Source organism: Rattus rattus, chromosome 1 (genome assembly GCF_011064425.1).
Source record: "Rattus rattus isolate New Zealand chromosome 1, Rrattus_CSIRO_v1, whole genome shotgun sequence".
NCBI classification, from domain to species: Eukaryota; Metazoa; Chordata; class Mammalia; order Rodentia; family Muridae; genus Rattus; species Rattus rattus.
The window spans coordinates 92,002,842-92,015,608 of record NC_046154.1 but is presented as its reverse complement, the minus strand read 5'-3'; the positions used below and the strand labels follow the sequence as shown (position 1 = coordinate 92,015,608).

The 12,767-nt window shown below is 47.3% G+C and overlaps 1 protein-coding gene across 1 annotated transcript in view; it reads right to left on the bottom strand.

Annotated features, from left to right (window-relative positions):
- The window catches only part of Susd1 (sushi domain containing 1), a 114,348-nt gene extending 105,409 nt beyond the window's left edge, over positions 1-8,939 (bottom strand). Inside the window, exon 1 of the mRNA XM_032903523.1 lies at positions 8,769-8,939. Within this exon, the coding sequence (XP_032759414.1) occupies positions 8,769-8,886 (118 nt within the window). The 5' untranslated portion in view covers positions 8,887-8,939. The remainder of the gene's footprint in view (positions 1-8,768) is intronic.
- Between the last annotated feature and the right edge of the window lie 3,828 nt (positions 8,940-12,767).

Genomic DNA, 12,767 nt, shown 5'->3' with positions numbered 1-12,767 from the left:
ACTCATATGGTGGTTCACAACCATCTGTGACTCCAGTCTCGAGGGACCCAACGCCCTCTCCCAGCCTCCATGAGCACCATACACACTTGGTGCATAGATGTACACTTAGGTAAAACACTCATATAACATAAATCCAGAGCATGACCTGCTCCAGCTCTAAAAGCAAATGCGGGAGAGAGAAACACATCTGCCTACTCCCTTCTTTCCCTTTATGGAAAAAGTGTGTTTAAGATGTCAGGGAGATAAGCACCAAGTCCCTCCCGACAGGATGACCAGACCCCATTTCCTAGATAAACAACAGAAACATTTGAGACTAAAACTCTTGAAATAACTAAATTTACCAAAATGGTGGTATTGTGACCTAAGATCAAGCAAGAGTTTCTACTCAAGGCTGTGCAGAATATTGAGTTTCATGCCCGTGTCTCTGTAATTTCAGGAGTAGCCTCCTCGTACAGAGAACATCCCAGCATAGAATTTCATCCAGCTCTTGGTCTCATCTGCAGCCAGATAACGCAGCCTAACCCTCAGGCTGCACCAGGCAGGAGACCAACAGAAACCGGGAGGGAGACTCCTAAATACTCTGAATCATGTTTCTTGCTTTTGTTTTTCATTTACTAACAAAAGACAACATATTCGAAGCCAGCTTGGGCTACATGAGGTTATATATATATTTAAAAAAAATGCCAAAATATAAGTACAAATAAAATCAAAGATAACATAGAAACAAACACATATCACTGGTACAAATTAACCGTGGAATATCTATAAATATCTCATGACCACAAAAAATGCAAAAATAAAAAATAAAAATGTTAGGAGGCATATTATCTGACTCTCATGGAATAATGGAATAAAACTTAAAAGCAAAACCTATATATGTAGCTTCCTCAAAAGAAACCCACTTACACAGCACTCTCCTAAAGCATTCTCTGGACAAAGATACCAAATAGCCTCTTGGTGACGGGTATAAAAACTCATTGCGGAAAATGTGAGTTTGGTATGTTTTCGTATTTTTAAAAAGTAAAAAAAAAAATCAGGCAATCATAGAAGAGACCTGGACTTTTAACAAAAGAAATTTGGAAGCAAGAAAGAAGATAGAGTTTTAAGAATTTAAAAAGATACTTTTTAAAAACAAAAGAAAGATTTCTGGGTCAACACTGAGGGTTTCAAGTATTTCCAATCCCCTTACAACTCAAAACAAAATTAAATGAAGAATTAGAAGATATAAATCTTTTTATATTTGTGTGTGAGGGTGTGTGTGTGTGTGTGTGTGTGTGTGTGTGTGTGTGTGTGTGTGTACGTCTATATGTGAACGCTGGAGGACAACCCCAGTATCATTCCTCAGGCCTTGTCTGCATGTTTTATTTTATTTGGTTTTGGTTTTGGTACAGGATCTCTCACTGCCTTGAATCTCAACAAGTAGGCTAGGCTGGCTGGCCGCTGAGCCCCAGGTATCCCCTCTCCCCAGCTCCTAAAGTACAAATCTCAAAATAGACGATGACAGCAGACACAGGATGTTCTCGATATTTCAGATGGAAAAGAGACCAATACATAGCAATCGCTTTGCAGAGAAGGAGAAACAAAGAGCCCCTGGGTAGCTGGAGAGTCATGTCTCATGCAGGCGCAATTCTTGCTTTGTCTTTCTGATGCTGTTTGGGATGGAAACCAGGCCTCCTGCAAGCTAGCCACATGCTACACCACTGAGCCCCACCTCCAGCCTCAGCGTGAACATTTTTATAAGGAGTAATGGCCCAAATCTCCTCATGAGTGCTGATGCACGATGCAGTTTGCTTTAAAAAAAAAAAAAAAAAAAAAAAAAACCAGTCAGAATGACTCCAGATCAGAGAGGTAATGGGCAAACTGCAGAGCAGAGGAAAGTATCCTCCAAATACATTTAATCATCCTAGTAGATTAACGCTTTAACTAACACACAGCATTGGAAAACAAGGCCAGCTCCTTTGGCAGTTTCTGATGCTGCTATTCTAAGACGAGCTTCCTTCAGACTTTGCCATATTGATACTATGTTACCCTTACAACGTGAAGGGAACTGGAAAGAGAGAGAAATCAAGGGTTGGAGAAGCGATTAAGGACATTTTCTGCTCTTCGAAGGACAGGGGAGGGGGGTGTGGGGGGGTGTTTGCTTCTCAGCACCCATATCAGGCAGCTCAATTGATCGAGTACTTACCTAGCATGCATGAAACCCTGTACTCGATCTTCAGGTGCTCGTGCTGCAGCCCCAGCACCCGGGAGAGGGAGGCAGGAGGATCTGGAGTTCAAAACCAGCCTGTGCTACAGAAAACCAAGTATCAAAAGAGAAGGAGGAAGAGGAGGGGAAGGGGGAGGAGGAAAAGAATAAGAGGAGGAAGAGCTGAGAAATGCAAATGCTGAGTGTATTCTAAAGCATTATTAAATTAAGAGACAGATCACACAAATATATCCATGTTGGTATATACTATTATTTCTAGAAAAGCTGTGGTTATGAACTGGGGTGGGGGTAGAGTTCACTAGCTTTACGCTAGCTGGGTTAACCTTGATAATCTTTACACATCTGATTCCTCTAAGTCTGTATAATGAAGGGGATACCAAACCCATCTCCTGGTTTCTGTGATTATTACAGAGTAAGTGAGTTAGTATGTGGAAAGCGATCAGAATGTGCCCATTCGACACCGTAACAATCTCTCGACTTCTATTAACGGGAGCCAGCCCCGACGGTTAGCCGGTCGACAACCAATCATACTAATGGGAAGAGCAGTGGATGACTGCTTGATGCAGAAATCCAAACCACAACCTTTGCGGGAACAGACGCCTACCTAGCCATGGGCTGGTAGATTCTGCAAACCGTAATATCTAAGTTATATATACACAAGCTCTATGCATTTGTTCCAGGGCTTCCCCCTCTCTTCTAGCACAGCCTGACTGGGAAGCTGAAGCCCATCCTCAGGGCTTCTCAGCCCTCTTGGTTTTTTCCTGCATGAAGAAGTCTATACCCTGGCCCCAGAGACCCACTCTTGCTCTTTAATATACCAGCTGTCTTAGTAAGGATGTCTGTTGCTATGACAACACATCATGACCAAAAGCAACTCAGAAAAGGTTCATCATATCATCATCCAGGGAAGTCAGGACAGGAACACAAGGCAGGAACTGAGGCAGAAGTCATGGAGGAATGTTGCTTACTGACTTGCTCCTTGTGGCTTGCTTCTATTTTCTCACATCATTCAGGACTACCTGCTCAGGCACGGCACCGCCCACAGTGGGTGGGGCCCTCACACGTCAATCATTAATCAAGGAAATGCCCAACGGACTTGCCTACAGGCCAGTCTTATGGAAGCATTTTCTCAAGATTCCCTCTTCCCAGATATGTCTAGATTTGTGTCAAGTTGACAAAAACCACCCGGCACAGCAGCGCCTTTAACACACCTGAGAGAGCCTGCCTGGAAGATGAAGAGACCTGCTCACATCAAGGATGCAAAGGAATTTGTCGAACCTAACAGCTGTCCTCACCTAACTCCATCCATGCCAGGAGGACCAGACGAGCCTGACAAACTTGCTGTACAACTCCCTTGAGATTCTCTTCCCCAAACTTATGGAGACATGGAAATATATTAAGTAACCAAGCGGGGTGCCCAATAGAGTCCAAAACTCAGGAGAAATATCTAGAATCAAGAATAGACTACTACAGCAAACTTTACTGTTTCTAAGAAACTACATCAAATGCTAGAGCTAGAATCCCAAACCCAAGAAATATCATATTCTCTCCTATCATCCATGACCGAAAAACAAGAGCGAGAGCCCTCCTGGGTCCAGTGTGTTACTGTGGTCTTCCCCCTGGCTGTAGCTTCTGTTTTAGACACATCCAAGACAGAAGTCACTGTCTCCCAAGTCAAGAGGTCATTATAGGCACTCTGAAGCCTGTGCCCACAGCTTACTCTGGCCATTTGGAACCCCTATGCTTTTCCTTGTGTAAAATGTTTCCAGGAGCCTTGGTTTCTTTTGGCTATCTCCCACTCACTTTCTTGTCTGACCGAGATTCATCCACAGTGGACCCCACACCTGTCCTCCGGACCCAAACTAATCCATATTAAGTCCCAACCCCAACTCTGAGTCTACAGCTAAGCAGCTTTGGAGCCCATGCTAAAGCTTACGTCCAGCAGTCACCTACTTCAGCCATTCTGTTCTTCTCTCACACTGCCTGCCTCACCGCTGACACCTTCTCCGGCAGGCTGTGAACTTTTGATTTTTTTTTTTTTTTTTTATTCTTTGGTGCTGTTGGGGAGGGAACTGAGGACCTTCCAAATGCTAGGCAAGCACTCAACCACACTGAGGTACGCCCCAGACCTGTACACTGTTCTGTAAATCCAACAGACAGCTTGTTAGCAAGAGCAGTAGACGCCAGGGAGCTCATCTTAGGTTTGACCAGAAGAACATGAATGTGCACAGGGTCAAGTTCCCAGGGGCGGAAGACAAGGCACAGCGGACGTCCTTCTTTAAGTCTCCTCCCACTCTGCACCTTCAGCAACTTTCCATCACTCTAAAGCCGCTCTCTCCACCTCTCCTTCCTCATGTCCACCAGGCCACCTCTCTCTCTCTCATGAAGACAGTGGGAAGCACACCGATGAAACATTTCACACAGTGGGCTTTGCCCAGCTCTATCCATCCTTCCTCCACCATGATCCACTGCTTCTGTCCTTCTCCTGGCCTCCCTGAACCCAGCCAGGCCTGAGCCAACAAGTCCCACAGCCGCTCCCAGACTCAGAGGAAAGCCACAGAAAGGTTGAGAACAGGACTGACTGGTTTGGCCTTTCCACACCCATTACCAACCTCATGAATCCCTGGGGCCAGGCACCCCACCCACTCACCAACACCCTTCTGCTCCTCAGTTTAAACTTCCCCACTTCCCTCACACTCAAGCTTCAGCTCATGTCTCCCAAACATTTTCCAGCAATTAACTCAGCACAGGTTAGTGAGAGAATCTACAGGGGTGACAGGGAGGGTGGGAATACAACACACACTTGTAATCTAGCACCCAGCAGGAGAATTAGGAGTTTGATCCAACTGTGGCTACACTGAAAAATCCTGTCCCAGGAAAAAAGTACACACACACACACACACACACAAAACACACACACACCACATACATACACACACCCCACATGCATACACAGACACACAGACACACAACACATACATATACACACAACACAAATAACACATACATACACACTGAGAGAAACACAAACATAGACACATACATACACACAGCCAGACCAACCAGAGAAAGGCAAGTAAGCCCCTAAACCATCATACAAGATAGCTAGCTAGTAAATAGCCAGCAGCTTCCCAGGCTGGGCATCCCTAAAGCCCTCCCTTACATGTACCATCAAGGCTCTCCCACCCCCGAAGCCAGCTCTGAAGTCACCCCACCCCAAATTCAGGTGATGACGGCTTACTCCTTTGCTACAGCCAGGAGTTGGCTTGTTCCTATTTAGGTGGTCCCTGTTTATTCTCATGTCACTTTCATAATAACAAAGTCACAACATGCACAAGTGGGCAATGGAGAAGTGGTGCCCCGTGGACTCCACTGAGAGCAGCCAGCATCGTTCTGAAATCTGACCAGCACTCCCTCAGGAAGGCCTCTGGGGGAGGAGGAAATGGCAGTTTCTTGGTCTTCCCTTTCCAGGATTAACTTCTCCCACCCGAGGCCCAGCTTTACAAGGGCTCAATTAAATATCGTGTCCATTCTTGTATTTCCACCTCTCCCTGCTGAATAATGCCTGATGGTCTAACATGTGAGTAGATGGGACTTACTCCTCCCCAAATCCTACTCCAACCTGGCCAGCCCAACTGAAGAGCACCCTCCTTTTCCCTCTAACTTGTCAGAGCAATCCTGTATCATCAGCCAGAGTCACCAAGTCCAAAGGCTTTTTCTCATCATACGGTAAGTTCCAACCCTGGTTTCCTTGGCACCACACTAGCCCAGGAGTGTTACCCATCTGGCCTGGCATCAACGGTCTAACTTAGCTCTGCCCCACGAGCCCGTCCTTGAACTGGGCATGGTAGAACATGCCTATAATTACCAGCATCTAAGGCTGGGGCAGGAGGATCGGTTCATCCCCACATCTTCTACCCTTGAGAAAGAAGTGTTTTGTAGAATTAGATTCTCTCTAAGTTTGTAGGAAACCAGCTACCCAAGGAGAGGGGCTCAACAAGGCAGCCCTAACTTCACTTCCCCAAAGCACCTCACACTTTCCAGGTGGCCTGGAGGTGTGTCTCAGTGTCGAAGTTCATGCTTAGGTGCAAGAGCCTGGGTTCAATCCACAGCACCAAAAACTTCTAAGAAAGAAAGTGTAGGTAGGGTGACTGCCAGTCATGTTCTGTTGTCTTAAACCAAAAATCCAATGGACCACGCTTGATACTTTCCCAGGCTAGAGTCCTTACACAGATCCTAAAACGGTTTTCAATTAGCTACAGGTTTTTATTCACACTGTTAGAGGAGACCGTGTTGGCTAGTTTTATGTCAACTTGACACAAGTTACTGTCATTTTGGAAAAGGGAACCTTAAGTGAGAAAATGTTCCCACTAGGTAGACTTGTAGCAAGCCCGTGGTGCATTTTCTTGATTGAACATTGGTGTAGGAGGTCAAGCTCACTGTGGATGGTCTACCCCTGGGCTGGTAGTCTTGGGTGTTACAAGAAAGCAGGCTGAGCAAGCCATGGAGAGCAAGTCAGTAAGCAGCATGCCCCCATGGCTTCTGCTTCAGTTCCTGCCTCCATTTTCCTGCCTCATGTTCCTGCCTTGAATTTCTCTCCCTTGACCTCTCTCTCAGGATGGACTGTGACTTGAGAATTGTAAGCTAAAATAAACTCTTTCCTCCCCCAAATTATTTCTGGCTGTGCTGTCTTATAATAACAATAGAAACCCTAAGACAGAGACCCAATGGGAAAGGAAGAACGCCTACTGGAGTACCAGATGTTGGAGGTGAAGGGGAGCCATTCTAGAAAGCTGAGACATCAAATCCCAAAGTAATGGTGAAATTCACTAGGCAACCAGTAATCCCAGCACTCGGGAGGCAGAGGCAGGGAGATTTCTGAGTACAAGTTCATCCTGGTCTACAGAGAAAGTTCCAGGAGAGCCAAGGCTACACAGAGAAACCTTGTCTCAGAAAACAAAAACAAAACAAAACAAAACAAAACAAACAAACAAACAAAAACGAAACAACAACCAAGTCGCAGGATAAGAGAATTTTGGAGGACAGGAATCTGCTCCACCAAGTCCACTCATCTCGTTTCTTTTCCACTTCTAGAGCCTGTCTGGTTTTACATATACTTTTGAGACATCTCACTCTGTGGTCCAGGCAAATCCCAGACTCTTGGCAATTCTCCCACCTCGTGTCCCAAGTTCTAGGATTAAGGCATGAACACCACAACTCTGGAGCTCAGTGCTTGGCTTTATTAAGGACATGCCAGTGAGAGACCGGGTGTCCTTATATATACTGTTTGACATCACTCCCTCACGGTGTCCTACAATGACTTCTGGTGGCTTCTCACCACAAAGGAACAGTTATACCCAAACACCATGCTCTGCCAGTCAGGATGAGACTGACTCCCTCTTGCATAATCCAGTCTGTTTTCCCATCTCTAGCCCCTTCTGTATTCTGCGTCCCGCTTTCCCATGCTATCCTCATGCTATCCCCTGTCTGAAATTCATCCGTTGCTTTCTTGGGTTTTTTTGTTTGTTTGTTTGTTTGTTTTGTTTGTTTGTTCACAGTGTTTCACTCCATAGTTTAAACTACTCTGGAACTCACTATGTAGCTCAGGCTACCCTGGATGGGGCAACCTATCAGCCTATTTCACAAGTTGGATTCACTTTTACCCACACTGCTAAAGAGCAGTCAGTCCCCTCCTCTATGGGATGGGATACCTTTCCGCTCTTTTCCTAAATCCAAGTATCACCAGTCCCCAAGGCTCAGCTTGACTCATGCATAATGGCTGCCCAGTAAAACATAGTTGTTCCTCTTCTGACCAGCACACCTTCTCAGAGCACTTAACACCATTCTGCTATTATGTGGGCAGACTTCTCCTCACTTTCCTGTTTGAATCCTCCGTGTCAGGTAAATCCCACCACGCTCAGTGTTGCGTTTTCCAATTTGTCTGAAAGACAGACTATTTGCTTGTCTATCTTCTTGGGACTATCTCCCGCTAGAACCCCAACACTGCAAGGTTACATCTGACCCAGGGAAGCTATTAAATGACGTTGTATGGATGGATGGATGGATGGATGGATGGATGGATGGATGGATGGATGGATGGATACACACAGAGATGCATGGATAAACAGACTAATAAAGGAATAGATAAATGAACTAAAGGATAAACTCTTCCTATAAACTTCTTTATATTTCTTCATATTCTTAACATTATTTAGTTCTTCCTGGAGGTAAAAAAAATATGGAAAGGGGGGCAGGGAGTGGCTACAGGTCAAAAATTTGTCCTGCAAAAGCCACGGCGACTGGAAGCTATAGAACCACCCGCTTGCCCTCTCTCCACGCGGCGCGCCGGCCCCCGAGGCCCCCACCCTATTCCAGTCCCCACCTCACCCCACCCACCCCCAAGACGCGAGTCGGAGCAGGGCCGCCTCCACTACACACCCCACCGTCCCCAGGGGGCAGCCTGGCGTGCTCCTCGCCGCTCCGCCTCCATGATCCTTCCACGCCCCGACTCTGAGCCTCCAGACCTGGGAAGCGTCCCGCGCGCCCGGTGTCCCGCACTCACCATCCGTGCCCGGCTCTCCGCCGGCGCCGCGGGCCAGGCTGAGCAGCAACAGGAGCCGCAGCAGCCGCTGCAACCCGCAGCCTGGCGAGCGGCGCGTGCCTCGGGGCCCCTGGCCCATGCCGCCCGCTTCCTCTGGGTGCCCGCCACTCCCCAGAGGCCCCTGTGCGCGGAGATAAGGCCAGCGGCGCGGGGAAGGGGCGGCGCAGAGGCTTCCGGCCTCCGGCAGCATAGCGCGGGTCCCGGAGGGCAACGGGGTCCCGGGGCCTCGGACTTGGTGCGCCTGGTGTAGCGGCTGCTCGGGAGCCGCGCCACGGGGAGAAAACGAACTGTGCTGGGGGGAAACATCGCAGTGCAAGTGTGACTTGTGGAACCCGTGGGGAGAGCAGAGAAGCGCAAGAGCCACAGGAGAGGGTCTCTTGCTGACCGGGTCAGAGAGCTGGGATGTGGTGGCTCCTCACGGAGAGAAAGAGGAGAGAGCGATAAGTCATGGGACAATCCACCCGGGGTGCACATGCTGAAACAGGCGACAAACAAAAGTTCCAGTTGCTTGATGGATAACAACTTCCTTAGCACGTTAGGAATCCAAAAGGGAGAGACAAATGCGAAAGACATGGATGAAGAAACACTTTGTATTCTAGAAACTGAGGGAACGTTTTAGGGTGGGGATAAAGGGTTAGAGGAATGACTATACGGCATAGGACTCTGCTTTGAGAGTAGGGTTAGCATCAGGACGCGAGGGAATCCGGGAAAGGGGGTGGGGCACGTGATCCTCGGAGGTTTGGAGAGAAGCAGAAATTGAGTGTTCAGGGACAGAGTTCACCGTATTTTAAGATTAGTGCACTATTGGAGAAAGGAGAATATTAAATTAAGGAGAAACTGGGAATGTCGCTTAGATCCTTGCTTTGGGTGGACTGGAGTGGGAGGCTGGGAGGCGGAGAGTTAACCCAGGAGTTGGAAATTGGGGTTGAGGGAGGCTGAAGAAGTGAGATCCGTTTGGGGGGAAGGGGCTGTCCAAGTGCAGGGGGCCTCCCCACTCGGCAGGTACTCTTATTTGCATTCTCACCAGTAAACTAACCCTACCTCAACTATAGGCAAATACACCCATATAAGGGCTGAACTTGGGCTGCCTTAGGAAAAAGCCGTTAAAAATAAACTTCCTAGTTTCTTATATCTAGCTTTCTTGAAGATTATTTTTGTCCAACAAAGAGACAAGCCTGCTTTGGGAAATGATAGATGGATCCAGTGAGTGTAAACATGTCTCTGGGTGTTTGGACAACTTTTGGTAAAACCAGCTCTCCATGAACTCTCACAGGTCATTATTTCCACAAATCCACCATTCAAGAGATTTTTAAAACAACTTTAACTTCCACTCCCCATGCCCTTCTGCAAAATAAATATGTATGTATACTTTAAAACACACACACACACACACATACACAGACACACACACACACACACAGAGATGATGCCAGAAAAAAATTATCCAAAGCTTGTAATTGGGAAGGGAAATTACTAGGTGTCTTTTCAGCACAGCATGGGGTAGATATCCAATTCAAAAGTGTACTTTTATGAACGTCCTGGTTGTTATTTGGGTTACTTGTGGCTTTATAAGAGTAACCCCGATGACAGCATTATCAATCGGAACTGTCTGGGGTCCTTTACCTTTACCTGGGTAGAAAGAAATCCTGAGAGCCCACACATGTAGGTGCATGCCTTTAATCCCAGCAGTCAGGAGGCAGAAGCAGAAGGAGGTGAATTCCAAGCACCTTGGTCTACACATAGCAAGTTCCAGGACAGCCTGAACTACATGGGGAGATCCTGTCTCAAACAAACAAAAACCTGTGAGACAAGCAGAGAGGCTTTTCTGACTTTGTTGCCCCCAAGGCCGTGGGTCTAGACAGCCTGTGGGCTGGACGTAAGGACTGAGAGACTCATAGCTCCAAACTGTGATAATTGGGGGCCTATTGCTTCATGCTTTAGAAGCCAGAGACATGACTAGGCACCAGGGTGGAGGCTTATTGCTCCGGACTTTAACCACCAGCAAACACCAGCATTATGCAACTGTTGTAACCCTCTACTTCCAACAGAACAGCAGTGTAAGGGAGCAGCAGGCAGTTCCTACTGGGGCTGCCTGTCCAGAAAGGGCTCTGGGTTTTGGGCCATCAGCTCCTTGCAGGAACCATAACAGCCCTGCAGCCCAGTGGCCATAGAAGTTTGACAACTCCTTGGAATTCTTCTCGTGGCTTAGACACTCGGATTTTTGTTTTAGCTCTTTACAGGACTCCTTTCTCCCTATTCTGAGCTGTTCTGCTCTGGAACATTTTAGCTGCTATGCCATCTTCGGGGCATTGCTGCCTTCCACTGCTTCAAGCAACTATTTCCTCTTTGTGTTGCCAGTTCGCCAGGATCAGTAATTATAAAGATCAAAATGGTCAGGGGCGGGGAGAGGTATAGTTGTGCAAGCTGCGATCCCAGCACTCCAGAGGTAGAGGCAGGAGGATCGGGAGTTCGAACTATAAAACAAGTTGATGGCCAGCCTGAGTTACTTGAGAGAATGTCTCCGATTGTTAAAAGAGGACTCAGGGTAGGGCTAGTCCAGTGAGTAAGAACACTTGCTATGTAGATACGAGGTAGAATCTCCAGGAGTAAGTGCTTTCACTTACTCCTCTTTAGGCAGGCATGGTTACACATGCTGCTAACCCAGCACTGAGAGGCAGAAACATGCAAATTCCGGGAACTCACTGGACAAACAGCCTAACCCAAACAGTCGGCTCCGTGTTTACTGAGAGAGCCTCTCGCAAAGCAATAATGTGGGAAGTGGCTGGAGGTTTCCTCTGGCCTCTACATGTGGCCTCCAGCACTGGCATCCACACGTTGTGTCACAACATGAAAGATTATTTCATCAGTATTATTTCAAGAATCAAAAGAGAAAAAAAAAAGAATCAAAAGAGAATAATGAACCAGTTTTAAATTTGGAGTAGTAAAATGGCTGCTTCAAAAATACTTGGCTTATGAAAACTGTTTGGGAGGGGGATAGGGGGTCAGGAATAGGGAGAGTGGGGAGAAAGGGCCGGGAGAGCGAACAGAATCAACACGGTGGGGAGTGGGAACATCTCTAGGACACGACAAACCTGAGATGCGGGAGGCTTCAGGGAGTCTAAAGTCTTCAGGGTGACTTTAGCTGAGACTCCTAGCAGTAGGGCATACGGAGCCCGAAGTGACCACTTCCTGTAGCCAGGCAGACTCTCTGTAGAAGGATTAGAATACCAACCCACCCACAAAACCCTTCACCCCAAATGTTTCCTGCCTACAAGAAGTGCAGGGACAAAGAACAGAGACTGGGGGGACAGTCAACCAGTGACTGGCCCAACCTGAGAGCCATCGCATGGGCACACCAAACCTTGACACTGTTAACGATACTCTATTACGCTTGCAGACAGGAGCCTGGCACGACTGTTCTCCAAGAGGCTCCATGCAGCAGCCACCGAAACAGATCCAAAGACCCACAGCCAAACATTGGATGGAGGCTGCGGAGTCTCGTAGAAGAGCTAGGGGAAGGACTGAGGGACCTGGAGGGGACAGGGACTCCACAAGAAGGCCTACAGAGTCAACTAGGGACTGAGAGGAGGGCTATGATTGGGATAGGATGTAACTTGAGTAAATAAATAAATTAATGGAGAAAAAAAAGAAATATTCCCCAAAGAAGGTACAGCCAGCGCACCGACATTTCCTAAAAGGGAATTTGGAAGGAGCTTGATTGAATGACTTCATGAGCTTGAATTTTGGTTCCAAGATGGGGTACTCATCCCTGAAAGCACTCTAGCCCCTCCTTCCAGATTCTGGCGAAACGACAGAACTACACTGACAATACCTGGTATTGGTCCCACCTTCCTACAACAGGCCTCCTATTTCCTGAAAGATAATAACATATCTGTTATTATCCACAATAAATCCACAAAAAGATGAATTTATGGGCGGGCAAGCAAGCTAGGAGAGGGG